This window comes from Gracilinanus agilis, chromosome 1 (assembly GCF_016433145.1).
Source record: "Gracilinanus agilis isolate LMUSP501 chromosome 1, AgileGrace, whole genome shotgun sequence".
NCBI classification, from domain to species: domain Eukaryota; kingdom Metazoa; phylum Chordata; class Mammalia; order Didelphimorphia; family Didelphidae; genus Gracilinanus; species Gracilinanus agilis.
In genome coordinates this window covers 313,743,940-313,763,979 of record NC_058130.1, presented here as the reverse complement: position 1 = coordinate 313,763,979, position 20,040 = coordinate 313,743,940, and the positions used below count along the sequence as shown (strand labels likewise).

The 20,040-nt window shown below is 35.0% G+C and overlaps 1 protein-coding gene across 2 annotated transcripts in view; it reads right to left on the bottom strand.

Moving 5' to 3' along the window:
* Nucleotides 1-20,040, bottom strand: part of KIAA0825 (KIAA0825 ortholog) — a 463,565-nt gene that overhangs the window by 296,602 nt on the left and 146,923 nt on the right. The window contains exon 12 of one of the 2 annotated variants that reach the window (XM_044662785.1): nt 628-776. In XM_044662785.1, the coding sequence (XP_044518720.1) occupies nt 628-776 (149 nt within the window). The remainder of the gene's footprint in view (nt 1-627; nt 777-20,040) is intronic. The other variant, XM_044662793.1, reaches the window with a different exon arrangement.

The following is a 20,040-nucleotide window of genomic DNA, read 5'->3' as shown; positions in this document are numbered from 1 at the left end:
TGATAATACTAAGGCAGTAGTAGTCATAGGGGTATAAAATATCCTCCAAGTGCCCCATTTTTTACAACAGTATTTGCTGGTCCCAAAAGGAGAGTAAGAAGAGGAAAAACTGGAGAAAATTAAGATTCAGATTTAGACTCCAAAATTTTTCTGTTTACATTCATAAATTTCTCATTATTATCTCTATGTGCCCCTCTGTCATCTTGCTTATTTAAAAGCAGCAAAAGCAGAATTTGAGACACTATCTATGAAATCTGTAGAGTCATTTCCATACAAACCACCTTTTTTGAAGTATAATATAGACTTTTGTTTTGAGAAAACACTTCAAAAAGCTTTTTAAAAATCTTTTTTTGAGAACTTCAAAGTCTTATACAGTACAACAGTTCTATCTGTACACAGACAGGTAATTTTTTATAATACACAGGTTCATTTTATCTGAAATATTCTTTCAAGCAAGGTTGATAAAAAGCTCTTTCTCTCCTTATTCGATATTTCTCCAATGCTAACTGGATCACATATATGTGATGGATTGGCCTCCCTCCATTGATATACAAGTAGTTAAAAAAAAAAAGTTCCACTCAGCAGTCACTCTGTGTTTCTCAGATGCTTTTGCCAGAACTTACTTACCAACACTAAACTCACTCTTCAACAAGATTTTCAGTATCAAACAATCATCCTGCAGAAGGGTTTCCAAAAGCAAGTTCCAATTACAACAAGGTTGGGATAAGAGCAGTTTCAATCGACCCTGGACTGCCATTTCTCCAGCTGATGGAGTCCTTTCAAAATGCAAGATAAAGAAGGAATAATATAGTTAATTTATCTATGAAATTAATAGCCTTCAAATGCAGCTGTAATACTAACTCCTTTAAATGTCAATTCCTTCCAGATTACTCTAAAAATGCTTTCATGCTTGCTTTCATGGTTACTTTAAGGCCTCTCAGAGAAGGAATTACATTTAATCTCAACTAGCTAAAAGCAAATTAACATTTGGTGGTCTGCCAAATTTATAACTGATACAAAATAACCTCATTGATAGCTCAGGGAACAATTTAAGTTCTTGTTTTGTGAGGCAAAAATGATTTGTGTGCATGGATTTATAAAATTAACTGATATGTATTTGTATCTAATATGTAAAATTAATATATGAATGCTTCTTTCATCATTCAGCATTTATTCTGGGCTTCTGATATTTCAGTGAGTAGCAATATTGAGAAAAACACAAAAATGAAATAAACTTATTTTATCAAGTCAACAAACATTTATTAAATGCTAATTACATGACAGGAAATTTCTATTTTTGCCTGTGGGAAGCTTTCTTACATAGAATTGTGATTCTAATCATATATTCAATGCCTATAGCCACTGCCAATTCCCATCCCAGTGCCTTCCTGGGATCAGCTCAAACAATAGGTAAATGAATAAGAATATGACTTGGAGTCAAATCATCTCATGCACTGAGTTCAGACCTGGCTCTGCCACCTCTGTGACACTGAGCAAGTCACACTATCTTTGGATTTCAGTTTTCTTATTTGTAAGGCTAGTTCCAGGTCTGTTTCTGTGATTAAAAGATTCAGAACCACTACCACAGCTGATTTTTTTTAGTCTGAACTTATTCCACTTAGAGAACACACACACACACACACATTCTAGATGAAGAACCTCTCTCCACTAATGTTGATCACCAACTGTTCTACAATTTATACTCTTAGAAAGCTGACTAGAGTTTTATAAGTTTGAGTGACCTGCCCAGGGTTTCACATGGCCAGTTTGGGTCGGAGATGGGATTTGAACCTATATCAGGGCTCTAGCTATGCTGCCTTTCGCTGCTGACAACTGGTAATGGGAATCATGTCCAATTGCATCAAATTTTATAATTTTCTAGAGGAAAACTAAGTGGGAAGTAGGTGAGTAAATCCAGTCCAATTTAACAAGCACTCCTTTTGTGCAGGGTACTGTGGTAGGCACTAGAGATATAGAGATAATAAGGAAAAACCATCCCTGCCTTTCAGAAACTTCTATTCCATTGAAGGAATATAATGTATAACCTCACAGGAGTATCAGGAATGGCTCCTCCCAGGACAGAACATGAGATGAGCATTGAAGGAAACCAGGTATTACGAGAGGTAGAAGGAAGGAGGAAATATATTCTAGGCAAGAGGGACAGCACTGTGTGCGTTATAGAGAATAGCAAGTAGCTATTTTGGCTGGACTGTAAAGTATATTAAGGGGAATTAATACATCTAGAAAGGTAGGCTAGCAGCAGATTGTGAAAGACTAAATTGAGAAGTTAGCATGTTATCCTGCAGGCAATGAGGAAACACTGAAGCTTCTGGAGTTACATGGTCAGATGTGTCTGGGGAAGATTATTTTGGCAGTGGTGTGGAGGATGAATTGGATTGGGGAGACACTAGAAGCAGGAAGACCAGGTAGATAGTGATGGTCATGCACAAGGAGAGAAGAGAATGGATGCAAGAGATATTATGGAAATAAAATTGACAAGATTTGGCATGGATATAGAGGGTGAGAGAAGGAATTAAGAATTAAAGATGATTCTGAGGTTGGAAACCTGGGTAACAAGAAGGATAGAGGTGTACTTAACAGAGCTAGAGTAGGTTGAGGGTAAAGGGAAGAAATAATGAATGATTTTGGACATATTGAGTTTGAGATACTTAAACACATCCATTAGGAGATTTCTATCAGAAATATTGCTCAGGACTGGAAATTTAGAGCTGGATGTAATATAAAGAAAGACAAAAATAACACATAGGAGCTGATGAGATCAGCGAAAGAAAAGAAGAGGGTCATGGATTGAGACTTTTGGGACTCTTGGTTAGGAGGTGGGGGACAGAGGATGATGACCCAGAGAAGGATTCTGAGTAGTTGTATAAGTAGAAGGAGAACCAGGAAAAAGCAATGTCATGACAACTCAAGGAGAAAAAACTAGACAAGATGAAGAGTGGTCAACAATATCAAAAGCTGGAGAGATGTCAAAAAGGTTGCAGACTCAGAAAAGGCCAGAGGGTTTGGGAGGTAGGAGTTCATTTGTAATCTTGGAGGAGCAGTTTCACAAATAGCTTGAATGCAGAAAGTGTGGAGTTAAGAAGATAGATTCTAAGAATGGCATGTGGATTAAAGCAACAGATTCTTGGCCATGAATAGGGTGTACCTAATAAAGGAAGAAGGAATTTTCCTGGTATTTTGAGAATCTGATTAAATACTTCCAAATGGAGTATTAAATTGGAAAGGAAGGAAATAGAGAAAAAAAGGATAAAACTGGGTACATATATAACCAAAGCCAATCCCTGTACATGAATAAGTGATCCTATTTTATCTTATTGCCTCTTCCATCTTCTCCACTCTTATCTTCAGTCTCTCCTACTCTTCCTACTATCGATAAACATATCTCTGTCTTCTCTGTTCTCAAAAGACTCTTACTTGATCCAGCCATTCCTGACAATTATTGTTCCATATATCTCCTCCCTATTGTGGCTAACATCTTTGAGAAGACATTCTATAATTAGTGCCTCAGTTTCCATTTCTCTCACTCTCTTCTGAATTCTCTACAGATTGTCTCTCATCACTGGACCTCATCATTAATCCCAAACTACTCTCACCAAAGTTACTTGGGCAGCTAGGTAGTTCAGTAGATAGAGTAAGTACTAGGTTCAGAGTTAGAAGACCTGAGTTGAAATCTGACCTCTGACACTTCCTGGTTGTGGGGCCCTGGACAAGTCATTTAATCTCTGCTTCAGTTTCCTCTTCTGTAAGATGGGGATATTAATGGCACCTAACAACATCCTAGAGCTGTTGTGAAGGTTAAATAATATAATAATTTCAAAGCACTTAGCACAGTTCCTGGTACATACTAAGTGCTATATAAATGTTATTATTATTATTATTGTTAATAATCTCCTAAGGGTCAAATCTAATGGCATTTTCTCAGTCCTCATTTTGACATGATAGATCACCCTCTTCTCTGGGTTTTTGTGGCATAACTCTCCTTTGATCTTCCACCTAATTATCTGAATGCTCCCTCTTGGTCTCCTCTACTGGATCTTTTTTTAGGTCATACCTGACAATCATCTGTGTCCCATAGGGTTCTTTTTTCTCCCCTCTTTTCTTCTTCCTCTATATTATTTAACTTGGTGATCTCATCCGCTCTCTGGATTCTATTGTCATCTCAAATGAACAGATTATCAAATCTATTTACCTAGTCCTAACCTCTCTGCTGACCTCTAGTTTGGTATCTCCCACCAATTATTGGATATTTAAAACTGGATGTCCCATAGAAATATTAAACAATATGACCAAAGCTCATCTTTCCCTTCTTCCTGACTTGTTTATTATGTACTGTGTAATGGGCAACTTCTGGGAAGAAGATGGAGACCAACTTGAGTGACAGGTCGTCAGTTATAGAATTTAGAATTTACACAGATGGCATGAGCCAAGGGCAAAAGACAGTTGCTACCACCACTGTTAAAAGCCCAGGGGCAGAAGACTCCAGCGTCTCATTTTTGAGAAGGGTCCTGGGTGGTGTTGCCTTTTACAACTGCGATCACCTGATTTACTTGGGTTCATAATCTGGTGTCATCCTTTACTCCTTAACTCTTTATAATTATATATAATTTATAATTATACACTCCTTAACTCTTTATAACCGATCTGTTGCCATCAGTTGCTCATTTTACCTTCATAACTTTTCTCAAATATGTCTACTCCTCTTTGACACAGCCACAACTCTGGTACAGATCTTTATCACCTTATACCAGGACGATTGCAGCAGCCTGGTCATTGATCTCCCTGTCATAAGTCTTTCCCACTCTAGTCCATCCTCCATATGGCTGGCAAAGTGATTTTCTTCATGTCATCCCATCCCAATTCCTGTATACTCAATAAAGCTCAGTGGCTCCCTTTCATTTCCAAGCTCCAATATAAAATCCTTTGTCATTCAAAGTTCTATTTTTAAACCCTTATTTTCTAGCTTAATATCAGTTATAAGAGAGAAGAGTGGTGAAGGCTAGGCAATTGGGATTAATAACTTGCCCAGGGTTACATAGGTAAGAAGTAACTGAAGCCAGATTGGAACCCAGGTCCTTCAATCTCCAAATCTAGCATTCTATCCACTATGTTACCCAGCTTCGCCCATTGAAAGCTCTTAAGAACCTCTGCCCCTCGTTGTGAACTGACCTAACCATTCTGGAAGGCAATTTGGAAACTTTGCCCAAAAGGGCTACAAAATAATGCATATCCTTTGATCCAGTAATATCAATTCTAGATCCCCCAAAATATAAAAATATCATGGGAAAAGACCTTCTTGTACAAAAATATAGCTGCTCTTTTTGTGGTAGCAAAGAATTGGAAACAGGGTCTATTGGTTGGGGAATGGCAGAACAAATTGTGGTATATGATGGTAATGGAATATTATTGTGCTATAAGAAATGATGAACAGATGGTTTCAGAAAGAGCTGGAAAGACACATGAACTGAAGGAGAGTAAAATATACAGAACCAGGAGAACATTGTACACAATGACAGCAATGTTGTGGAATGATCAACTGTGAAAGACTTAACTACTCTTAGCAATAAAAGGACAATTCCCAGGGACTTATGACAAAGAATGATATCTACCTTCAGAGAAAGAATTTTTGGAGTCAAGGATACAGATAAAAGCATACATTTTTCACTTTGGTTTATAAGGTTTTTTATTTGGGGGTTTTGGTTTTATATGAGTATTCTTTTACAAAAATGAACAATATAGAAATATGTTTTGTATGATAATACATGTATAACCCACATCAAATTGTTTACCAACTTCAGAAACAGAAACAGAAACAGAAATAGGGAGGAAAGGGAGGAGAACATCACTTCAGAAGACTTGTGTGGAAAACTGTTATTACATGCAGTAGGTAAAATAAAATGTCTTAACCAAAAAGAAAAAGAAAGAATCTCCACCCCTCCCAACATTTCCAGTCTTCTTACACTGCCTTTCCCCTATTTATACTGAGCCTCTTGGTGTTCCTTGAGCAACATACTCCATCTCCCAATCCCAGGCATCTTCAATGGCTGTCTTTTATGCCTGGAATGTTCTCCCTCCTTATCTCTGTCTCCTGGCTTCCTTCAAGCTCCATCTGAAATCCTGTCTTCTTTAAGAAACCTCTGCTGATCTTCCTTTATTCCAGTGCCCTCCCTGACTTTATTATTTTCAGTTTATCCTGTATATGACTTGATTGTACATATGTGTTGTGTCTTCCATCAGACTATAATGTATTTAAGAATGAGAACTGCTTTTTATCTTTTTTTTGTATCCTCATAGCTTAGTACAGTGTCTGGCACATAATAGGTACTTAATAAATGTTTATTGACTGGCTATAATATAATCACCAAGTTAAATACTACAGAGTAACAGTTTTTAATTTGGAATCTATGAGTTTAAAAAACTTTTCTTTTCTATTTCAACATAATTGGTTTCCTTTGCAATTTATTTTATACATTTTATTTTATTCATTTTAAAACATTATTCTGACATGAGGTCCACAGGTTTCACTGGAATACCAGAAAGGTCTGTGATACAAAAAAGTTTAAGAACCCCCTGCATAGAGGGTACTTACAAGGTAGAAAACAGAAAGACAATTTAGAACTAAGTTCATAGAATACAAAATCCAAGGAAGAGGTTAGTAGTAAAACATGTAGCTTCAAATATCTATATATAAATTCCCAAATTATAGACAACAAGCAAAATGGATTTGAGTTCTTTATACAAAAAGGCAAATTCCTTTTCAAAGTTATCACTGAAAGTGGGCTAAGATGAAAAGTATGCTTGGAATATGGCACTGGATGGGTCTACCTTACTTTTTTTTTTTAAAGATAGGTATGGGGAGAGAAATTCCATTGTACACTAAAAATGTATAATTGAAGCACCAGATTGGGAAAGCATGGTACAGAACATTTGGTTGAAGATCAGTGAAAGAAGAAAGAGAAGACCTTTTAACAGAAAAAGAAAACAGATGTTGAATTTAGGAAACAGATCACATGCCTGATCCAAAGGCATGGTACTGTAGTGATGGAAGGTCTGTCAATTATTTAAATATCATGGTGTTTCTCTCTCTCTCTCTCTCTCTCTCTCTCTCTCTCTTTCTCTCTTCTCTAGCCCCTTATCTCATCCCCACTAATAATTTCTTGGTTTGCCTTACTGGTCATTATATACTTCAAAAAGTGGAGTAATCAATGAAGAGAAAAGGGGAAATTATATTCTGGATATGATTCTCACTAATAGGAATTGTTGGCTGGAGTGGAAATGATAGAATATTGAGAAAGCAAAAACTTTCTCTTAGAGTCTGCAATAGCTGGGGAAAGCCATGCATAGTCTGACAAACCTCTCAGAATTAGAAAGGGCAAATTTCAAAGGTTTTACAGGAAGTAAAGATAAGATTTCCTGGCCTAAAATGTGTTATAAATAAAAAGGGGCCTAAATAGATATACATATACAGTGATGTGAATGTATCTTATCTGTATTCTCCCTAGCTGCAGATGATGGAGGAACACCAACCCTGATCACCCTTGATAGTTGTTATAATTTCCCCTTTTCTCTAACAGTTGCCCAGGGAGGACCCCGAAAGGTTAGATGGATAGGTAACCCTTTCAGGTCTAACCTGGGGTTGGATAAATTAATATAGGGCTTTTGATTTGCCTTGGATCACGTTTGATATCTGACTGCGTTGACTCCCTCTCCAAGGGTCATGATATAAAGACCACCTAGGAAGGTACTTGTTAAACTTTCTTTATCTATAATCAGGGAAAGGATAAACAGGACAAGGATTGGGGAGTGGAGACCCTATCAACCTGATATCTATAACTAGTTGACAATCAGGACTAGAGGCTATTGATCTAGAAGAACTGGAGCTTTATTCTCCACTACACCTCTGGCCCGGCCTGGCCATAGCCAAGCCAGAGAATAGGGACTGCTATTGATGCAGCTGTGTTGGTGATCTTATTCTCTCAGCTTTCTCACTACCAGTGTTTGGTGATGCACTAGCTCTCACAGTCTTCAGGAAATATTCAGATTCTTCCTACCCTCTTCTTCATAAACCTCCCTTCCTCCCTTCACCACCCCGAGACCTAGAGACCTAAAGAGACCTAGAAAGACCAAGAGACCTCAAGACCTAAAAATCCCCCTCCAAGAGGCTGTCAGGAGTATTTATACAGTCAGGCCAACCGACTTTTGCCCCTGGCTCATGGCACCTGGGAACATTCCATGTCTTCCAACTGCCTTCCCTATCATTCAAGGTGGCATCCATCATTTCCCAGGTTATGAATATAACAAATGCTGTAGAGGAATTCAGTCCAGGAGAGATAAAATAATGAGTGTAATGAGCTCTAAAAACTTTAGGGTTATATAAATATCCATTATATAAATATCATCAAGTCCTACCTTAAAAATTTAAGTTAAAATAAGTAGGTATTTATTAAATACTTATCAAGACACTCTTCTAAGTTCTAGGAATTCAAAGGAGTATATAATTTAATGGGAAGGTTGACTGCCATTCTAGAAATAACTATCGTTTAAGGCAAAAGGTGCCAAGTGCAAAGAGAGATCTAGAAAAAGCAAAATGAGCAATTTGAAAATGAATCATTGGTCTCTTTGGGCTAGGACAATGGTGTAAAGTTACAAGGGGAAGGGCACGGATGTTTTATATTTCTTTCATACTCCCACCAGTGCTAAGTCTAGGAGTAAAGGAAGGGGAGTCTCAAAGGCTCCTGGTTAGGAGCAAAATCTTAACACACAGACCCTCCCTCATTGAAGGTGAGGCTAATTTTTCTTTAAAGGCATTGACTGGGGGATTGTTTGATTCAGGTTACTAAAGGCTCATACTATTATTCAAATACTTAGTAGGCACTTAATACTTGCTGACTAACTGACTGGGTTCAGAGCAGCCTAAAAGCTTAGGAGGGGAGGTTGGAGAAAGGGCTCTCAGAGGTTTAGCCCTGAGATCACAAAAGCTTGTAAGGCATGCTTACCTAAATCAGCTAGAGGAGTTCTAAATAGCTTTTCCCTGCTGTGGCTAAATAAATCTCCTTTTTCTAACTGTTGAATGACCTATATGGGTCTCATTTTGTTCCAATATCAAACTTAAAACTACTAGGGGAATGGCCTTCAGTCAGGTGCATCATTAACAGGTTTTGCTCAGCTAGAAAGGATTGGAATGGGGAACCAAGGACAGGCTATACAGTGCACCCCAAAAGACTTGTAGTGTGAAGCTTTAATAACTTTAATAGCTTTATTCTGTACTTGGTCTTTTGGGATGCCCTTTATTTCTTTTGTCCAGGACTAGCTTAGCTAAATTGAGTCTCATCACCAGATAGACTATAAGATAAAGAATCTTTCAGCTATAGCAACTTTCAAAGATCATCTCTTATGGAGTGGAAGGGTTGCTATCCCCTTTAATAGAAAGAATATTTGTACCAATGAAATCACAAATTCTTGAGATATTAAAATGTTTCCTTCCTCAGAACACCTAGTAATATTCTATTTATACATCTCATGCACTTAACTTGTTCTGTTTTGTATTATAATTATTTGTATATATGTCATGTCCAACCACCAGATTTTAAGTTCCTCAAGAGCAATGTGTTGTATTTTTGTGTCTCCCCTCCTTGACCCACCCTCCTTCTCATGCCTCTAAACATAGTTTTCTGCTTCTGTATTCTGTAGCTACTTAATAAATTTTTGTTGGATTTGTTCATGATTTTTTTTGGGTTGTACACTAATAGTGTATAAGTTTGAGGGAAAACTTAATCTTATCCTAAGTATTCCCAAATCTATCACTTTTTATTTCTTTCTGAAATGAGTTTGGTATATTTTGCAATCTACAGTACCTCTCTTAATCATCTAAATCCAAATCTAGCAAAGTTCTTTAATCCCCTACATAACATTTCATGAATAAATGATTGAACAAATGAATGAATGCAACTTGTACCAACTCAGGATCTTCTGAGTTTCTGTGACAGTACCAAGTGTTTAGGTTAGGACTGGGACAAGTCAAAGTTCAAAGCTATCTGGGAGGTACTTTTATGGGTTCAAATCTCTAAAGTCCTAACGTTCTCCTAGTTTGGCCTAAATTTTGTGGGATTACCACTAGTTTGGTTCCAAACAGAATTGAACCTGAATCCTAAGGATTTTGAACTTATAGGACTACACTAAATCTAGAGTGAAATCTTGGGGTAAGATAAAGAATGAAGCAAATCTTCTTTGCTCAAATAGCCTTATACCAAACCCTTAGAAGTTGCTCTTGTGATCTTGATACTGGTTCATAATGCGAGGAATTATATTCAATAGACAAAAAGCAATTAGCATGTGATAAACAAGATAAAGTTTGGTTTAAAAAAAACAGCTTTTACTCTCTCCATATATAGGTTTAAAAATAGAGAATACATACAAAAAGGAAGACTTTTCCCATACTGACCATCACTGAGGTCCACCTACCTCTCCTTTTTTCTCCCCTTTCCCTTTCTTCCAGGCTGTTCCCAGGACCCCTCCTGAGTCCCAAAGGGCTAACCTCACTAAGTGACATCCTGTTCCTCCTTTCAATCTAGCAAGGCAGGAAGAATGCTACCACTGGGATATGTACAAATGGAGTAACCCTGTACCTGGACTGCTTGAGAGGATTTAAATCAACTAGAAGTCAAATGACCCCACTTTTTTAAAGTGAGATGGAGGGCTACCCAGCCTTATTCTCTGCCCCTATATTCTATATTCCTTTGTACTTCCAACTTAATGACCCAATTAACTGAAGGACCTCTGGACCTGGCCATCTTCCCTGTTTCCAGACTCTGAGGACTCCTAGACTTATCTACTTGCCTTTCCTATCCTGTAGGTAAAACATATATATATATATATATATATATATATATATATATATGTGTGTGTGTGTGTGTGCACGTGTGTGTGTGTATATAAATAACAAAATATAAATTATATATATATAGTCTCCTCCAATTAATAGAGTGAACTTCCATTTTGTTTCACAATTTGACTAGATGGACTTTTTGGTAAATACTTTAGTGGCATTTCACTGTCAAATATGAAGTTGAAGGCAAAATAGTATTTTCTATTACTGTGCAGGGGAAAGGGATGGATCAATACATGCAAATTCAATGTAGTAACTCACTTTTCCATATATTTTGAATGTATATTTCTATTTATAATACCAGTTTATAAAAAATAATTACACAGAAAAAACTGACTAGGAAAAATTATGCATCTAGCACATATAAACTGTGCACATCAGAAAATTTTTCAACTGATTACATTTTATCTGAAGACTACATATTTTAACGGCTTTAAAACTGTAACACACCAGTTAAAGAATATTTTACCAGGTATGTATTGCATAATATCATTGCAATAATTATTGGATGTCTAGATATCGAGCCATCCCAGGTGGTGGGAGGGGGGAAGGTTGTGGCAAGATTGTCTTTTCAATTTTGGAGAATTTTCCTGTGGCTACAAGGCAAGTAATGGGTTGGAAAAAGTCTGACTGTAAGCGTTGGACACCTTTGTAGTGTAGTGTTTTAGTGACTTTTTTTTATACAGTTCTTGTAAATTAGATATGTGTAGTGGTGTTTCAGAATGTTTGTTTATGCACTAGTTCAGACAACTTTCCCTGTTACTTGTTCTTAATAAGTGAAAATTGCAGGGAAATAAAAATACATATCAAAAAAAAAGAGAGAGTGAACTTCTAGAAAGCAGGGGCTCTTAAGCTTTTTTCTTTGAATGATCAAAGCTTAGCATGAGTAAATGCTTAATAAATGCTTTTTTAAAATTCATTCATTATAACTTTTCTTTTTTATCTTTCCCATATTATCTGTAGCATCATCTTTGAATATGAAAACTAGCAATATGACAGTAAGGATGCATGATTTGTGGAATTGTGAAAAGACCACTGGAGGGGGAAGCTGGGTGGCTCAGTGGATTGACAGCCAGGCCTAGAGACGGGAGGTCCTAGGTTCAAATCTGACCTCAGCCACTCCCTAATTGTGTGACCCTGGGCAAGTCACTTGACCCCATTGTCTACCCTTACCACTCTTCTGCCTTGGAGCCAATACACAGTATTGACTCCAAGATGGAAGGTAAGGGTTAAAAAAAAAAAAGACCACTGGACTTGAAATTCCAGAGAGGTCTGGATTAAAATTCTAACTTCAACAATTACAAGTTGTATAATACTAAGCAAACCAGCAAGCCATCATTAAGCCTCAACTTACTCATCTATAAAATGGGGATCATAATACTACCTAATGTTCATAGTTGTAAGGAAAACACATTGTAAAATGAACTTTACCTTTCAAATGTGAGTTGTCATTACAATGATAATTAGGGATAATAATAGGCACAGAATAGGTACCAATAAATATTTCCTGCTAGAATGATTAAATAGTATACTACATTTGAGATATATGTCCAGTTATAAACCAAGGCCAACCCAACAAAATTCCCACTACATATATATCTCTCTCTCCTTCCCTTGTACACAAAAAAGATGAAAATAATTTAATATAATTTCCATAGTATTGTATTTGAATACCTGGTTAGGAAAAAAGAGCTTATCATTGACCAGATGGGAAATCATTTGTTGTAATGTATGCCAGCTTTTGACTCTATCAGGCTAGCATGAATTTTGAAAAGTACAGTGGCGTGACTCATTTAGAGGAAAAGTAATATATTATAAACATTCCTCAATAATTAAGCTAACAGCAATAAATGCATTGAGGAGTTTGTGTTGGACATATGGAGAAGCATATGTTCTCTCTCATCCTTCTAGCTGATGTAGCTGCAAACTTGAGATTATCTCTATGAAAAGAGATAAAAGGTGAACTATATATAAGCCTTGTCTAAATGAACATGTTGAATTTCAGAATCAAAGAAAGAAAAGGATAAAATTTTTTAGACAGTGAAATGCCTTTAGAATGTCAGAACTGGGAGAAAAGATGAACTCTTAGATTAAATTATATTAGATTTTTATTGAAGGCCTATATTTTTTAAGTTTTTAGAGATATGAATTGGCCTAAAGAGCATAAAAAGTATTACTGTGATAATAAACATATATGATAATAAGTTTAACTGTAGCTATATTGCTTAATAAAGCCATTAGGTAAATATTTTGAAGTTAATACAAAATTCTCAGAATGATTATCCTAAATCATTCAGATTTACATTATGTAAAGCCCATTTCAACATTTCAGAATTTCAAGCTTTTTAAATTATTTTGATGGAATTCTTCTTCTTCTGAAATTATTTTGCATTCCCCCTATATAGTACAAATACTTTATATATTTTTCTGAATGCCTATCAATCTTAATGAACTAACCAGATGTCTCAAAGATTAATCTATCAAAGAACCAATTACTTTCATGTTATAGTGATTATCAACCAATCCTTTTTAAGGCTATCACAACCTTCTCTGTTAAGCATTGCTGTTGCTACCTGTTGTTTTCTAATGTCATAACTATTGACCTATCTCATCAGTCAATCAACAATTATTTATTAAGTTGGCACTAGATGCCAGGTACAATGCTAGGTGATAGTGACAAAAATCCCAGAGTGAAACAGTCCCACTTCTCAAGGAATTTATATTCTCAAATGAAACTGTGATTTTATTAATTCAAGAATTCCCTTCTACAAAGGAGATGTAAACTCATTCTTAAGAGAAGCTGAAATCTGGAGGGAGTGTGGTTCTCAGAGAATTGTGAGTCATGCCTAGAGATAAGAGAGATCCTGGGTTTAATCTGGTTTTAGACAATTCCTAACTGTGTTGTCCTGAGCAAATAATTGACCCTTCATTGCCAACCCTTTTCCATTCTTCTGCCTTGGAACCAATATATGGTATTGATTCTAAGACAGAAGGTAAGGGTTTAAAAAAAGGGAGAAGTTGCTATCTGCTTCTTGCAATTTCTGCTCATTGCTTCTAAATCTACCAATGGAACCAATATAAAAAAAGTTCTGTTATTTTGGACAGATTAAGCTTAAGATCAACAATGCCAAAGGTTGCAGAGAAGACTAAGTCTAAAAACTGAGGAAAGGCCATTAAATTTGATAATTAAGATCACTCTGGGAAAAGCTGTTCCAGTTGAGTAATGAGATAGATCAGCAACCTAATCATCAGAGTTGAGAAGAGAATGAAGGGAAAGGAAATGAGAGCACCTTCTAAGGATGACCTTCTCAAGGTTTTTAACTACAAAAGAGTGGAGAGATTTAGGATCATAGTGAGGGATGGATGGTTAAAGTGAGGGTTTTCTGAGAATGGCAGAGATATAAGTATGTTTGTAGGGAGTAGGTAAGCAGTGAGATAGAGAGGATGATAGTGAGGATAATCTGCTTTCGGAGACAGACTGAAATAGTCACTTATACATGAAGAAAGGTTTGTGTTGGCAAAAAGAAGAACACCTCACTGTGCTAGATAGGAGCAAAGGAGCTGATAGGGGAAGAAGGCATTTCACTGATGTGAGATAAGGAGGAGGGAAGAAGGATTTCTAAGAATAACATCACTTTTTTTCAGTGAAAGATGAGGTAAAGTTCTTAGCTGAGAGGGTTGTGGGAGGGGACCCATGGGAGGTTTGAGAGGGATGAAAAGGTTGAGAAAAGCCCCTGTGATTGTTACTGAGTAATGAGTCAAATATGGAAATATAAAATAATTGCTTTCCTTGGAGGTTTTAAATGAAATTACATAACATATATTTGCACTGGACTTATCACAGTTTAATGATTTCATTCAGTTTTATTCAGCATGACCTGGAGTAGAGGCAATGGATGATGGGAATAAATGCAAGGCTGAGGCTTAGTAGAGAAACTTTCTTTACAGTATGAGGGGATGAAGGAATAACCACAGGAAGAAGCATGACATAGATGATGATCCAGCAAAGGAGAAATAGTTAGATAAATAAGGAGGAAAATCAAAAGAGAGTAGTATCAAAATTCAGAAAAGATTTTCTAGGAAGATAGTCAACATTGTTAAAAGTAGCAAATCCTTTAGGAAGGATCAGTAAAAAAAAAACAAAACCAAAAAAAAATCATTTATTAAGTGCTTGCCAGTGGTGGCAGCCACTATTACTAAGTGTTAGGGATACATATACAAGCAAAAAGAACAGTCATTGCCCTAAAGGCAATTATATTTTGAGGGAAGATAATGCATAAAATAGAACTGAAAAGTGAGATGAGGAAGAACATACTATTCAGAGGCATAGTGGCTGTTCTGGGTGCTTTCCCACAATGGAGGTTTTGGAAATAACCCACCAACAGGAGAATGGGTTCACAGCAGTAGAGGAGGAGAAGGACCCAAAAAAGCTCATTAGATTTGTCAATTAAGAGATCATAGGTAACTTTGGAAAGAATGGTTTCCCTTGAATGATGAGGTCTACAGATTTGATTGCAAAAGGTTGAGGAGTGAATGAGAGAAGTAGAAGCAATGAATATACAGAATTTTTTAAGGAGTTTGGTTGACAAAGGAGGAGAGATGAAGGTTAAAGGATGGTGGATTTAATGAAAGGTTTATTTAGGGAGAGAAGAGTGGGGCTTGGTCATATTTGAAAGCAGCAAAGAAGAGGAGCAGAACTAATATGGTAGAGAAGGTACAGGGATCAATATGTACAAAAACATTCATAGTAACACATTTTTTGTGGAAACTAAATGGTACCCACCTGTCAAGAGTTAAAGACATGCTCTGACATTGGTCTGCTGGAGATATGATCAGAATTATTAAGTCTTTCAAAGTTTTTCTTTTAAAATATTTTAATTATTGAATAAGCTATAACTTCTTTTCACTTTTCTATGCATCATGTCATGCAAGTCTTCCAAAGTTTCTTTGAATCTCTTTTGCACTTTCTTACAGTTCAATAAGATGGTATTATATTCATATACTCTAATCTACTCAGTCATTTTCCAATTGGTGGGTACCACTTAGCTTCCAGTTCTTTACCACAAAAAAAATGTTACTATGAATGTTTTTGTACATATTGTTCCCTTTCTTTTTCTTTAATATCTTTAGGGCATTTGTCTTCTAGTTGTAAATAGGTAGAACAAAAGACATGCAGAGTTCAGTAGCTTTTTTTAGATCTAGTTGGAAATTGCTTTCCAGAATGGCTTGATCATTCCATCAGTATTGCATTATTGTGACTATCTTCTCATATTCCCAATGACAAATGATTTTATTTTTTTTAAATCATCTTTGTCAGTCTGATGGGTATGAGACAGAATCTTAGAGTTTTAGTTTGTATTTCTCTTATTAAAGTGAATTGGGACATCTTTCATACAGTTATTGATAGTTTTTCTTCTTTTGAAAATTGCCTATTCATATCCTTTGACCATCTGTTTATTTTGGAATGACAATTATATATTTGATTCAGTTCCCCTTGTATTTTAGATAGACAATCATTATAAGAGTAAATTGCTGCAATTTTTTTCCACGTTAACTGCTTTCCTCCTAAACTTCAGTGCATTTTGTTTGTGTAAAAGCTTTTCAATTTTATGTAGTTGATATTTTCCATTTCATCATATATGATATTGTTTATCCATTGTTTGGTCAAGAACTCTTCCTTTATCCAATTTTATTAAAGTGTAGAACTCAGACCTGATTAGTGGAAATAATGAGTCTTGTAAAGTGGCATTACTCTTCAAATTTGCATTTATTTGAAGTTTTGTGCAAAATATAGTAATTGATTCTAGTCCAATGGAAATATGCAGTATGAATTTGAATAATGTGAATGCTTAATGTGATTCATTATTCCTGTATCTCCTGTCTTGCTCCTCTAAGTAGTTCATGAGGTGATATTTCATATCTAGGCCACAATCTTTTTAGAGCTTATTGTGGTATATGGCATGACACTAGACTAAACTTAATAGTTGCCAGACTGTTTTCTCCTTATATCTCAGTAGTTTTTGTTGACTATTGAATCATTACAATTTTGAATATATTGGGTTTTATTTAAATTTACAGAACACTTAACTACAATGGTCACTTGTTTGGGGATCTAATATGTTCCACTGATCAACTTTACTACTTTTTAATTAGTATAAAAAAACTTGATGATTACTCCTTTATAATTTGAGTGGTAATATTAGTAAGTTCCTTTCTTTCCAACTTTTTTTCATTTTTTCCCATGAAAATTGATCTTTTGATTCTATAGCAGAATTATTTATTTTCTCTAGTTCTATAAAGTATTTATTCTATTAAGTATTTAGCTTTGTATGGCACTGAATAACTATATTAACATAGGTAATACTGTCCATTTTAGTACATTGGCACAGCCCAACCATGAACAAAAATAGCTCTCCAATTATTTAAGATGTTTTATTTTTACCAGCAATTTATGGAAAATTGGCAATAGTTATTCTTTGAATGCCTGATAGATTTTGTTTATAAAGCCATCTGTTACCAAGTTTATTTTCTCTTAAGAGCTTTTTTTATGACTTGTTCAATTTCTTTATCTTAGATTGGGCTATTATCTATGTCTTGTGTAAATGAAGAATTTTAGAGTTAAAAAAAATTCAGACCATAAATTATCAATTTGTTAGCATATAATTTAGCAAAAAATTTTAAATTTTATTATTTTTATTAAATATTAAATCTCCTCCCAGATATCTAGCTTCACGACAAAGAATTAAAAAAAGAGAAAACAGGGAAAAATCAGTAAAATTGACCAATACATCAAAACAGTTGGTTTTTTAAGCATTGTTCCAAACCTGCGCATGCCCTTTTCTTCTCTGCAAAGGGTAGGAAGAGATATTTCGTTTTATCTCTTATTTGGGACCACACTAGTTCTATATAATTTCAACACATTCATTTGATTTTTTTTTATTCTTAAGACCTTTACTTTTTGTCTAAGAATTAATACTGTATATTGATTTCGAGGCAGAAGAGCATATAAGGGCTGGGCAATTGAGGTTAAGGGAATTACTCAGGGTAACATAGTTAGGAAATGTCTGAAGCCAGATCTGAACCTAGGACCTCCCATAGCCAGGGCTAATTCTCTATCAAATGAACCACCCAGATGTCTCAACATTCATTGTAGATTGTTTTGCAGTTGTTCTTTCCATTTAAACTGTTGTAGTCACTGTCTATATTGCTTATTTCACTTTGCATCAGTTCATGGAGATCTTAATGTGCTATCTATCCATCATATTAATCATTTCTTAAAGCACAGTCATGTTTCATTACATTCATGTACCATAATTTGTTTAGCCATTCATCAAGGGATGGTCAAATATTATCTTGTCAGTTCTTTGCTACCACAAAAAGTATTGCTATTAAATATTTGGGGAGATAGACAGAGAATTTTGTCAATAACTTCCTCCGATAATTCTGTTGATTGAGCAGTAGAAACTAGGGGTCAAAGGATATAGATATTTTAGTCACATTATTTGCATGATTCCAAGTTGTTTTCTAGAATGGTTGTACTAACTCATAGTTCCACCAATACATTATTGTACCTATCATTTTCTATTACTTCCAGTGTTGATTATTCCTATATTTTGGCAATCTTTGACAATTTGCTGTGTCTAAGCTGAAAACTCCAGGTTGTTTCTCTTTTTACAATATATTTCTATTCTCATTTTTGAGAACTATTTATTCATATCTTTTTACCACTTCTCTATTAGAGAATGGTTTTTTGTCTTACAAATTTTTTTTAGTTCCTATTCATCTTTGATAACAAAACATTATCAGAGAAATTTGATACAAAGATTTTCCCAAATCTTCTGGGGGAATTACTCTCTTCTTTATCCTGTATGCATTCATTTTTGCCAGTGAAAAAAAGAACACAAAAATATTTCTAATATTTTTAATTTCTTTATTAATTTTTATGTTGGTGATTTGGCTTCACTCATTTTTTATTTTATTTTCCCAATTACATGTAATAGCAATTTCCAACATCAACATATGTTGTCTGAAATTATAAGATCCAAATTGATTCCTTCCTTTCTTTCCCTCCCAACTCTCAGGGATGGTAAGCAATTTGATCTGGGTTATACATGTATTATCATGCAAAACATAATTCTATATTGGTTGCTCTTGTAAGAGAATATTCATATATAAACAAAACCCCAAAATAAAGCCATAAATAAACTATTGTGAAATATGCATATGACACCAACAGTTATTTTTCTGAAAGTAGGTAACATTCTTTGTCAAATGTCCTTCAAAATTGTCCTGAACCACTCTCATTATTATAATCAGAATAAGATGTAACTTATCTTATTAATTTTAAAGTACCTTAATTACATTAAGAAATTCTATTTTTCTCTTAATTTTGTCATTCTCTTCTTTTAATTTTAGAATTTTTATTTTTGCATTTCGCTGGGAGTTTTTGATATGGTTTTTCTACTTGTTTTTAGTGATGAGATGGCCAGTCACTCTTCTGTTCTTTGTATTTATTAAGGAAAATGTGTAATGATATAAATGTTCCCATAAGAATAATTTGGACTGCATTTCAAAAGTTTTGGTATATTGTCTCCTTGTTGGCATTTTCTTTAATGAAACTATGTTTCTATGATTTGTTCTTTGACATACCAATTCTTTAGGATTAGTCTCCATTTAAGTCTGAATGTTTTCTTCATATGTTCTTTACTAACTATAATTTTATTGTGTTGTAGTTTAGAAATAAGTTTAATACTTTTGATTTTCTGTATCCATTTATGGGGTTTTATGCCTTAGCACAGAATCATCTTTTGTAAATATACGATGTTCAGCAGAGATATATTCCCACTAGTAATTTCTGGAATTATTATAGCTTACTTTTCTAAAATTCTATTCAGGTATTTAACATCTTTCTCATTTAATTTTTGTTAGATATGTTTGGGTTTGAAAGGGGCATCAGCATTGAGGTCACCAATTATTATTGTTTTACTGTTTCCTTCTCCCTTATATTTAAATTTTACATTTTTAATGATACTAATTGCTAGCATTTACACAGTGCTTTAAGTTTTGCAAAGCACTTTACAAATATTTCATTTTATCCTCCTAATTGCCCTGGAAGGGTTAGGTGCTATTATTGCCCT